Source organism: Bos indicus x Bos taurus, chromosome 29, assembly GCF_003369695.1.
Source record: "Bos indicus x Bos taurus breed Angus x Brahman F1 hybrid chromosome 29, Bos_hybrid_MaternalHap_v2.0, whole genome shotgun sequence".
Taxonomy (NCBI): Eukaryota; Metazoa; Chordata; class Mammalia; order Artiodactyla; family Bovidae; genus Bos; species Bos indicus x Bos taurus.
Window position 1 is genome coordinate 823752 of NC_040104.1, and position 10551 is coordinate 834302.

At 66.2% G+C, this 10551-nt stretch overlaps 1 protein-coding gene across 1 annotated transcript in view; it reads left to right on the top strand.

The window, feature by feature from the left end:
- Window positions 1–10149, top strand: part of MUC2 (mucin 2, oligomeric mucus/gel-forming) — a 28366-nt gene extending 18217 nt beyond the window's left edge. The window contains 20 exon segments of the mRNA XM_027532368.1: window positions 1314–1493; window positions 2144–2416; window positions 2679–2887; window positions 3186–3360; window positions 3782–4029; window positions 4448–4631; window positions 4897–5122; window positions 5944–6122; window positions 6369–6438; window positions 6558–6604; window positions 6607–6657; window positions 6762–6793; window positions 7294–7471; window positions 7656–7760; window positions 7978–8018; window positions 8181–8303; window positions 8499–8597; window positions 9195–9234; window positions 9557–9683; window positions 9775–10149. Of these exon segments, the coding sequence (XP_027388169.1) occupies window positions 1314–1493; window positions 2144–2416; window positions 2679–2887; window positions 3186–3360; window positions 3782–4029; window positions 4448–4631; window positions 4897–5122; window positions 5944–6122; window positions 6369–6438; window positions 6558–6604; window positions 6607–6657; window positions 6762–6793; window positions 7294–7471; window positions 7656–7760; window positions 7978–8018; window positions 8181–8303; window positions 8499–8597; window positions 9195–9234; window positions 9557–9683; window positions 9775–9997 (2810 nt within the window). The 3' untranslated portion in view covers window positions 9998–10149.
- Window positions 10150–10551: the final 402 nt, after the last annotated feature.

Sequence of the window (10551 nt, forward strand, 5' to 3'; positions counted from 1 at the left end):
GGATTCTGGTAACCCGAACGATACCGAAGCAGATGGAGATGTTGAATCCCTTGAGAACGTCTGCAAGAAGGGCTGGGTAGCCAACATCTCCTGCAGAGCCACCGTGTTTCCCAACACTCCTCTGCAAGAGCTTGAACAAACTGTGGTGTGTGACACCTCTGTTGGGCTTGTGTGCAAAAACCAGGACCAGAAGCCAGGGGGAGCCACCCCACCTGCCTGCCTCAACTACGAGATCAACGTCTACTGCTGTTTTGTTCCACGTAACTGTGTCTCCACACCGTCGACAACCACTATCCGTTCATCATCTACCACCCATTCAACAGAGATTCCAAGTCCTACCACTACAGAGACCCCAGCTACAACAACCCCTACAGCTTCAACTGGGACTCCGATGCCAACCTCTAGCACCACCTCAAGAGAGACAACAACCACCACACCAACAACCACAGTGACCCCAAGCCCGCCATCTGCCACCACTACAACAGAGACTCTAACCCCAACACCCACGACCACAGAGACCACCACCCCCACCACTACCACAACTACAGGGACACCAACCCCAACATCCACAACCACAGGGACCACCACCCCTACCAGTACCACCACCACTGGGACCCCTACCTCAACACCTACAACCACAGAGACCACCACCCCCACCACTACCACAACTACAGGGACACCAACCCCAACACCCACAACCACAGTGACCCCAAGCCCGCCATCTGCCACCACTACAACAGAGACTCCAACCCCAACACCCACGACCACAGAGACCACCACCCCCACCACAACCACAACCACAGGGACCGCAACCCCAACTCCCACAACCACTGTGACCCCAAGCCCACCATCTACCACCACTACAACAGAGACTCCAACCCCAACACCCACGACCACAGAGACCACCCCCCCAACCACTACCACAACCACAGGGACCCCAACCCCAACACCCACAACCATAGGGACCACCACCCCCACCAGTACCACAACCACTGGGACCCCTACCTCAACACCTACAACCACAGAGACCACCACCCCCACCACTACAACAAGCACAGGTACCCCAACCCCAGCACCCACCACCACAGAGACCACCACCCCCACCACAACCACAACCACAGGGACCGCAACCCCAACTCCCACAACCACTGTGACCCCAAGCCCACCATCTACCACCACTACAACAGAGACTCCAACCGCAACACCCACCACCATAGTGACCACAACCCCTACCACAACCACAACCACAGGGACCCCAACCCCAATACCCACAACCACAGAGATCCCAACTCCCATCACTACCACCACAACAGAGACCCCAACCCCCATCACTACCACCACCACAGAGACCCCAGCTCCAACACCCACTGGCACAGTGACGCCAGGCTGGCCATCTACCACCACCAGCACAGCTGTGGAGCCCTCTAGCACACCACTGACCCCGACGCTGACAATGCCGACGGTCACTCCAGTGGGAGGCACCACCCTTCCAGGTACTTGGACACCAGTGTGGTTTGTACTCATGGTTCTTCCTCTCAGCAGGGGTGCATCACAGCTCCTGGGAGTTCAGACAGGTACCTCCACTCTTCCCAGGGAATGCAGTTCCCAGGAAGGTTTTAGAAGGGCTCACTGGCCATCCCACCAAGACCTACGGCCAAGTGTTCACAGAGGTGCTGACCCTCAGCCTGTGACTGCTCCCACGGGATGTCTTTCCTTGGGCATGGCTGCCCGTGGCCCACATCCTCAGCCTACAGCTATATGATGGGTTCTGTGGGCAAAGCCCCCCTGCGGGAGCCACCAAAGGACCTGGGGCCTCGTGGGGAGTCGAGGCTGCTGGCCGGGCACCCTGGGAGACCCTCCTCTGTCCCCCCACTCCCACTGGTGCTTCCCCACTGGGGCTTCAGGGGCCAGTGGCCAGCCCCTCCGGGTGGAGCCGTGTCCTGTGGTAGCCTCCCCGTTACACACCCCGAGGCCCGTGGGCCTGACGCCCCGTCCAGCCCCGAGGCCTGGAGCTGGGACGTGGATGGGAGGCCTCCACACCACGTGCTGTGCCTCCAGGGCGCTGCCTGTGTGTGTTTGCTGCCATGCCGCCTCTGTGCTGAGTGGACCCCCTCAGCCCTTACCGCACCCTCCATTCTTACAGGCTCGCCGACCCCGGGTCCCACCTCCTCGAAGACCACCCCCACCCCTGGATCCACGACGGGGCCGCCTTTACCCAGCACAAGCCCCGCCTCCAGCCCCACGTCAGCAGGACGCCCGTCGACCACGCCAGAGTCCACCAGCACCTGGACCTCCAGTGTGTCCACCTCCAGTGTGACCCCAGGAACCTCCCCCCACATTACCATGAGCATCAGTGGGGTCACCTCCTCCCCCATATTAACATGCTGCTTCTTGAATGAGACCTACTACGCCCCAGGTACGCAAGCTCTTCGTTCTGATTCAGCAGCGCAGGCTGGTGGTGCTCTGGGTTCCCGGTGCTTGGGGATCACTCAAAGGTCTGCACTGAGAGCTTTCTTGGGAAGCTGGGTGCTAGGCCTGGGTGGATGTCTCCATGGCCGGCCCCACGTGCTGCAGCCACAGATCGGGGCAGTGGGAGGTGTGGGCTTCTTTCTCGTGGCCTCTGGGGGAGCTAGCCTGAGTGCTCGGGGTGGCGTCAGCACTGGTCTCTCCCCTTGCAGGCGAGCTGGTGTACAACGGCACGCATGGAGACATGTGCTACTACGTGAACTGCTCGCTGGACTGCACGCTTGAGTTCTTCAACTGGTCGTGCCCGTCCACACCCTCCCCAACACCCAGCCCATCCACACCTACCACCCACGAACCCCGCACATCCAGCACCCCGCCCCCCGGGGTCCGCGGGTGCCCGGACTTGGATCCTCCCAGGCAGGTCTGTGTCTGCGGCGGCTTTTGTCCCCTCTGGCATCTAAGCCCCCACATGCTGCCTTCCTGTAGGTCGTGCCCTGCCTCTGTGCCCCACACCAGCCCAGTCAGGCCAAGGCTTCTGGCAGCCTGCTGGGCGCAGGGTGTGCGGGGGCCGTCCCGCCTTCTCCCCCTGGCTGGCTGCCCTCCTGGACAGGGTCGCCCTTGGCTTTCAGCCTCCTGGGCAGGGCCTCGCCAGCACGGCCCAGCCCTCCCGTGTGGGCCAGGCCGGTGGCGCCGACCCCATGTCCTTCCTGCCCCTGCAGGAGAACGAGAGCTGGTGGATGTGCAACTGCACCAGGGCCACGTGCAAGTACAACAACACCGTGGAGCTCGTGAAGGTCAAGTGCGAGCCCCCGCCCATGCCCACCTGCACCAACGGCCTCGCGCCCGTGCGCGTCGAGGACCCCGACAAGTGCTGCTGGCACTGGGAATGCGACTGTAAGCCCGATGCGCGGGGACCCCCGCCTGCTCCCCGGGGGTGCTGCAGACCCCAGGCTGTCGTGCTGGCTTTGGTGGCTGGGTGCCCGTGGAGAGTCAGGCCCCCGTCGGGAGCCGTTTCTCCTGCCTCCTGCTGGCTCCTCCTCTCGGCCAGGGTCCAGGAAAGGCCGGGGCCGGCCTGGTGGAGGGTGGCCACCGCCGAGAGCGGGGCGCAGAGGAGGCGTCGGGACCGAAGCTGGGCCGCTGTGGGCCGAGGGGCGCGTGCCCTCTCGGGCCCAGATGCCCTGAGTGCCCCGGGAACCAGACTGCAGGGCCTTCCGCAGTTTCTGCTTGCCCTTCCCACCCGAGCCTTGAGCATGTCCTGTCCCCGTCCTGCCCCCAGCTGGGGGTGCGGCGCAGGCTCACCCCACTTCCTCCGCAGGCTACTGCACGGGCTGGGGGGACCCACACTACGTCACCTTCGACGGGCTCTACTACAGCTACCAGGGCAACTGCACGTACGTACTGGTGGAGGAGATCAGCCCCCGGGTGGACAACTTCGGGATCTATGTCGACAACTACCACTGCGACGTCAATGACAAGGTGTCCTGCCCCCGCACGCTCATCGTGCGCCACGAGACCCAGGAGGTTCTGATCAAGACCGTGCAAATGATGCCCATCGCGGTGCAGGTGCGCTGGCGGGACGGGCGTCCTCACGCAGCGGGAGGCTGGGCTGCCCCGACCCAGAGCCAGGCTTGGAGAAGTGCTCTGAGGACACATCTCATGGGCCCTCTGGAGGCCTTCAGGGGCCCCTTGACCTCCGCTGCTCACGCCCCTAACCACTCACCCTGGACACAGGTCTCTGCGGCAGGCGCCCCCTCCCTGAGGACAGGGGCTGTCTACATACCACGTAGGGAGTCCTACCCGCTTTCGGGGTCCCCAGGCCTCCCGGGGGGACCGTGAGGACGGTGCCCCTGCCACCTGGCTCCTGGGATTAGTCAGGACAAGGATCTGGCCCCGTGTGATGGGAAGGAAGCGGGGAGGGGGACGGGTGGCCCCCACAGCTCACCCCGCCCCCTGACCCCCCGCCCCGGGGTTCCTGCCGCAGGTGCAGGTCAATAGGCAGGCCGTGGCGCTGCCCTACACCAAGTTCGGGCTGCGGGTGTACGAGTCGGGCATCAACTACGTGGTTGACATCCCCGAGCTGGGCGCCCTTGTGTCCTACAACGGCCTCTCCTTCTCCATCCGGCTGCCCTACCGCCTGTTCGGCAACAACACGAAGGGCCAGTGTGGTGAGCCCCTGGGGGAGGACGGCCTGGCAGAGGCTGGCTGTGGGAGCTGCTCCCCAGGGGTGGCTCTGCACACTGCTCAGGCCCCCACGGGCCCCCGGCCACGTCTGGGTCTGGCCCCTGTGGGAGGCCAGTCGGAGCCACGTCTGTGCCCTTAGGCCCGGCCAGGTGCCCTCCAGGGACCCGGGCTGGAGCGGGGGTCCCGGGGGCTTGCGCTGCTGGACGGCCGGGCCTGGCGTGTGTTCACGTGGCCTCCCCACCCGCACAGGCACGTGCACCAACAGCACCTTGGATGACTGTGTGCTGCCCAGCGGGGAGAGCATTGACAACTGCGAGGTCGCGGCCGACTCCTGGGTGGTGAACGACCCCTCCAAGCCACGCTGTCCCCACACCGGCTTCACCACCAGGCGCCCGGCCACCTCGCCTTCGGCGGGCACCAGCAGCTTCCCCACGAAGGGCTGTGCGTCTCCGCTCTGTGAGCTCATCAAGGACAGGTGATCCGCCCTGGAAGCCGCACCCCGACCTGGTCTGCGTGGAAAGGCCACTGGCGCTGGGCCTGGGGCTGGGAAGGCAGATGGCAGTCACAGCGGGGCCAGGACTTGGGCTCCTGTAGGGTATCCAGGGCCCTTTGTGACTCCCCCCATCCCGTCTCTCCTGCCTCCTGAGATGGTGCAGCGTCTGCTGAGCTCGAAGGCTGGGGTAGGCCGGTTGACCCAGGATAGAGTTAGCATCCATAGCTGATGTTGGGGAGGGGAATCTGGGCTTAGAGAGGGGGCCAAAGCTGCTATCAGTGGGAGCGAGCCCCTCACCCCCAGAGGCGTGTGCGTGGAGGCCAGGACGGCCCCTGCTGGCCTTGCTGGGGGACCTTGGCACCTGGTGACCACTTAGACACAGGCCTTCCCTCTCTAGGGGCCGAGCACAGTGCTCTTCCTCTGGCCTCAGTGCTGGCGGCCATGGCCTCAGGCCAGCCCCTGCCCCCGAGGCCAGCCCAGGGCCCCGAGGCCACCCCGAGCCCCCGAGGCCAGCCCATGCCCCCGAGGCCAGCCTGAGCCCCCAAGTCCAGCCCGAGCCCCCGAGGCCGGTGCCCCCCGAGGCCAGCTCGAGCCCTCGAGGCCAGCCCGAGTCCCTGAGGCCAGCCTGTACCCCTGAGGCCAGTCCTGATGCTCTGTTCCCACTCTTAGCACACGGGCATCGGTCTGGTGGTACAGGCTGAGCTGGGCCCCCAGGGGGTGCAGCCCAGATGGAGGTGCTGGGCAGGGCGACGTGAGAGGCTGGGGGCACCAGCCAGCTCGTGACCTGCGTCCCTCCTCCACAGCTTGTTTGCCCAGTGCCACGCCGTGGCGCCCCCCCAGCACTACTATGAAGCCTGCCTGTTCGACAGCTGCTACGTGCCCAGCTCGAACCTGGAGTGTGCCAGCCTGCAGACCTACGCGGCCCTGTGTGCCCAGGAGGGCATCTGCGTGGACTGGCGGAACCACACTGGCGGGGCCTGCCGTGAGTACCCTCCTGCCCCGCCCCAGGCTCAGCGGGAATCGTGGCTGGGTGGGGGGCCAGGCCGCCTGAAGACTGACTGTGCTAACCCCTGTGGGGCTGGACCCCCGCCTCCTGGCTCGGGACAGCATGAGGGGCTGAGGCCATGCTTGGCCGGTGTGGGACGGGGTCCTATGAAGGGGCTGGGCGGGGGTCAGTGGGGGTGGGGTGGGGGCCCAGGCCCCTCCCTCTGACGCTGCCCTTCCCCAGCGGTGACATGCCCTGCCCACCGTGAGTACCGGGCCTGCGGCCCCACGGAGGAGCCCAGCTGTAAGTCCAGGTCAGTCACGGTGGAGGTGCTGGGATGGCCGGCTGGCCCTCTGTGCTGCTCTGGGCAGCCCTGTCTGGGCCTGGCGGTCCCACCCATCCCCACACCCGTCTCCTGATGCCCTCCTCTAGCCCCTCCCAGCTGAACAGCACACGCCTGGTGGAAGGCTGCTTCTGCCCGAAGGCACCACCAGCTACGCACCTGGCTTTGACGTCTGCGTGGACCTGTGCGGTAGGCTGCCCACCGCGTGGCCTCTGCCCTCCCCTTCCCGGGGCTGAGCCCAGCGCCTGTGGCAGGGGCCCGAGCTCACAGGGCCTATCTCCTCTCTCTCCTAGGCTGCGTGGGGCCCGACAACGTGCCCAGAGAGGTAGGGCACCCCCTCAGTGCCGGGGCCAGGCCCTCCCATGAGCCCTGCATTTTGGGGGGCGGGATGGGGTGGATGAAAACCTGGGACCCTCGGAGGCAGAGTAATGAGTCCCTGAAGTCCTGGAAGGTTGAGCCAGTGCGGGGCCCATCCACCCGCCCCTCTGTGCGCCCGCCTGCCCGCCCCGCCCATCCGCCCACTAGCCCCGGATGCTCTGGCTACACCTGCGGCCTGTCTGCCCTGTGGCGTGCGTGTCTCTGGCACGTGGCTGGTTCTTTAGCTCTGCTCTGCGTAAGCCCCGCAGACACACCTGGTGCCTCCGCCACGCGCCAGGCCTGTGGGCCCACGGAGCAGGTCCCAGCTGTGGTGTGAGTGTGCTCCCCAGAGCCTGCCCCGGGCACGCGGAGGTGGGGAGGGCTCGGGGTTTCCCGCCGGCCGCTCCGTGGGCCACGCGGCACAGTGCTGTCTTGCGCTGATCGGGGCCTGCTCCCCATCCCCTGCAGTACGGGGAACACTTCGAGTTCGACTGCAAGGACTGCATCTGCCTGGAAGGCGGGAGCGGCATCATCTGCAAGCCCAAGATGTGCCGGCTGGAGCCCCGGCTGGAGTGCGAGGAGGATGGCACCTACCCGTTCACGGAGGTGGACCCCGCCAACACCTGCTGCAATGTCACCTCCTGCAGTAAGGCCCCCACTGGCGGGGCGCGCGGTGGCCGGGCTCTTGCGTGGTCCGGGAGGCTGGGGCCTCAGGCGTGTCTGCGGGGCATGGGCGCTGGGCAGGCGGGGGTTGAGGGGGCCCAGGCCCAGGGCCTGCCCTGCCTGGGGCAGCGTCTGCAAGCTCACCGGCGTGTCCCCACTGCCTGCAGAGTGCAATGCTAGCCTGTGCAGGGAGAAGCCCCCGCTGTGCTCACTGGGCTTCCAGGTGAAGAGCGAGATTGTGCCCGGGAGGTGCTGCCCCCTGTACTCGTGTGGTAGGTGGGCCGGGCCAGGTGGGAGCGAGGCCTAGGGTGGGCAGGGCTCCAGCTGGGTGTGGGGGGCAGAGGACAGCTGAAGGGGCCCCTGCCTGGGGGCTCAGGGTCTGCCTGATGGAAGCACCCAGCCCCATGCCCCCACTATGTCCACTGGCTGTGCATCCGCCCCGGGGTCCGGCAGGACAGTCTGACCCTTGTTCTGGTTCTTTCTCCCAAGTGCCCAAGGGCGTGTGTGTGCTGGAGCACGCCGAGTACCAGGTGAGCCCTGCTGGCCGTGGGGAGCGGTGTGGGGGCGCAGAGGGGCTTTGAGGGCAGGGTCCTGGGCAGGCTCATGGTCAGGCTCGCCAGACGCTTGGCGGTGTCCTGGAGGAGGGGAGGCGCCGCGTGGGCCCACCTCACCGGCCCTCCCTGTGCCCAAAGCCCGGCTCTCCAGTCTATTCATCCAAGTGCCAGAACTGCGTCTGCACGGACCGCAGGGACAACGCCACGCAGCTCAATGTCATCGCCTGCACCCACGTGCCCTGCAACACCACGTGCAGCCCGGTGAGCAGCCCCGCCCCGGCGCGCTGGGCCCGCCCACCTCACGCCACGCCCCGGCGCACTGGGCCCGCCCACCTCACGGCACGCCCCGGCGCACTGGGCCCGCCCACCTCACGCCACGCCCGGGCGCGCTGGGCCCGCCCACCTCACCCCCAGCGGCCCTTCCTCTTCCCATGCCAACCCCCCGGTGTCCTGCAGGGCTTTGAGCTGGTGGACGCTCCCGGGGAGTGTTGCAAGAAGTGCCAGCAGACCCACTGCATCATCACCCGGCCTGGCCAGCAGAGCCTGGTCCTGAAGGTGCGCCCCCGCCCCCGCCCGCAGGGCCGAGAACGTCCTGCCTCCCGTCAGGACACCTGTCGTGGGGTTTTGGGCCCTCTGGGTGGCTTCTCCAAGTCAGGCCACCGCTGTGGGACATGGACCATCTGGGGACTGTGGGCCGCGGGTCCCTGGGCCCCTCCTATGTCACTGGCTCTGCAGCTCTGGGCCTATGGGCTGCACTTGGCAAGGTGGTCAGGGAGCAGCCTGGAGGGCTCCCACCAGGCCTCACACAGAACTCCCCCGACCCCAACCCGCAGCCCAGAGACATGAAGAGTGACCCCCTGAACAACTGTACCTTCTTCAGCTGCGTGAAGATACACAACCAGCTCATCTCATCCATCTCCAACATCACCTGCCCCGACTTTGACCCCAGCACCTGCGTCCAGGTGAGCAGGCCCGTCACTCCTGGAGTGGGGCCCTGATGTCCCTGGGAGGCTGGGCTCCATTGCAGGATGTGGCAACAGCTGCAGGCTCCGCTCTGGGCCCTTCTGCAGGAACTGCCCCTTCCACCCTCTTGGCAGGGGCACTGTCACCACGGGGGGGTCTGGGGTCCCAACTGTCTCTCCTGCCCCCTAGGGCTCCATCACGCTCATGCCCAATGGCTGCTGCAGGAAATGTGAGTGTGGGCCTCGGGCGGGTAGGCCCTGCGGCCCAGGCCTGGCGGGGGCTCCCTCTGGGCTCCTTGAGGGGAGGGGGTGGAAGGGGATGGTGCCCCGGGAGCCCCATCCCCTCTGTGCCACTCCTGGCTGGACACTGACTTTGAGGACATCACCTGGGGTGCCCAGGAAGCCTGAATCCCTTCCAGGAGCCCATGATGACCCAGCTTGCTTGAGGGCCCTGGAGTGGGTGGCGGTTGGGAAGGCAGGAGGAGGTCGTGAGGGGGGCAGGAGGGCCACAGAAGGCGGAGACCCCCTCCCAGCCTCTGCCTCTCTCCCCAGGCGTCCCTCGCAATGAGACCAGCGTCCCCTGCGCTGCCATCCCCGTCGTGAGGGAGATTTCACACAATGGCTGTACCGCGTTGGTCTCCATGAACGACTGCTCTGGGTCCTGCGGGACCTTTGCCATGTGAGTCCTGGGCGCCGGGGCCTGGTGGGGGCCGGGTGGGGAGGCTGTGCCCGCCCCAGCGGGCGGCGGACCCTGACCCTGCCTCCCCCAGGTACTCGGCCAAGGCCCAGGGCCTGGACCACAAGTGCTCGTGCTGCAGGGAGCAGCGCACCAGCCAGCGGGAGGTGACGCTGCGGTGCCCGGACGGGGGCGCGCTCCGCTACACCTACACGCACGTTGACAGCTGCCTGTGCCAGGACACCCTGTGCGAGCTGCCCACCCAGCGCAGGGCCCGGCGCTCCTTGCCCCTCGGGGTGGCCCCCGGGCGGGGGTGAGGGGAGGGCCCGCCCCCACCGTCCCGCGTCCCCTTCCCGCTGATCCCTTCAGCTGCCTCGCCTTCTGAGCTGACTTTCTCTCTGCAGGTATTTATTTTCTGAGCCTTTGTTCGATTCTTTGCTTTCCAAAATAAACTTGGGCAGACATGCGCGCTGGTGTGCTTCAGTAGTGGCTGGGGGCCTGGGTGGGCTGCTGGGCACAGCCCAGGTCTGGCCACTTCCAGGGGGGTGTATGGGGCCTGGCCACCAGGCTCTGCACGCGGGACATGGGAGGGGGGGCGCTGTGCTTGGATGCCTGTCCCGCCCTTGGCGTGCACAAAGCCCTCTCTGTGCCTTCGAGATGCTGGAGGCTACCCCTGCGGGAGGCCCTCCGAGCCTGAATTTGTGAAAAAGGAGCCACTGAGCTGCGTTTGCACCTGTTTGTGCGCATGTGAGTGTGTGTTTGCCTGTGTGACCTGTGTGTGAGTATGCAAACATTTGCATACATGCATGTGAAATGCACTTCCTCCTGGGGGAAATAGACACAAGCCTGGTCCTGAACCACGTCCCACCTG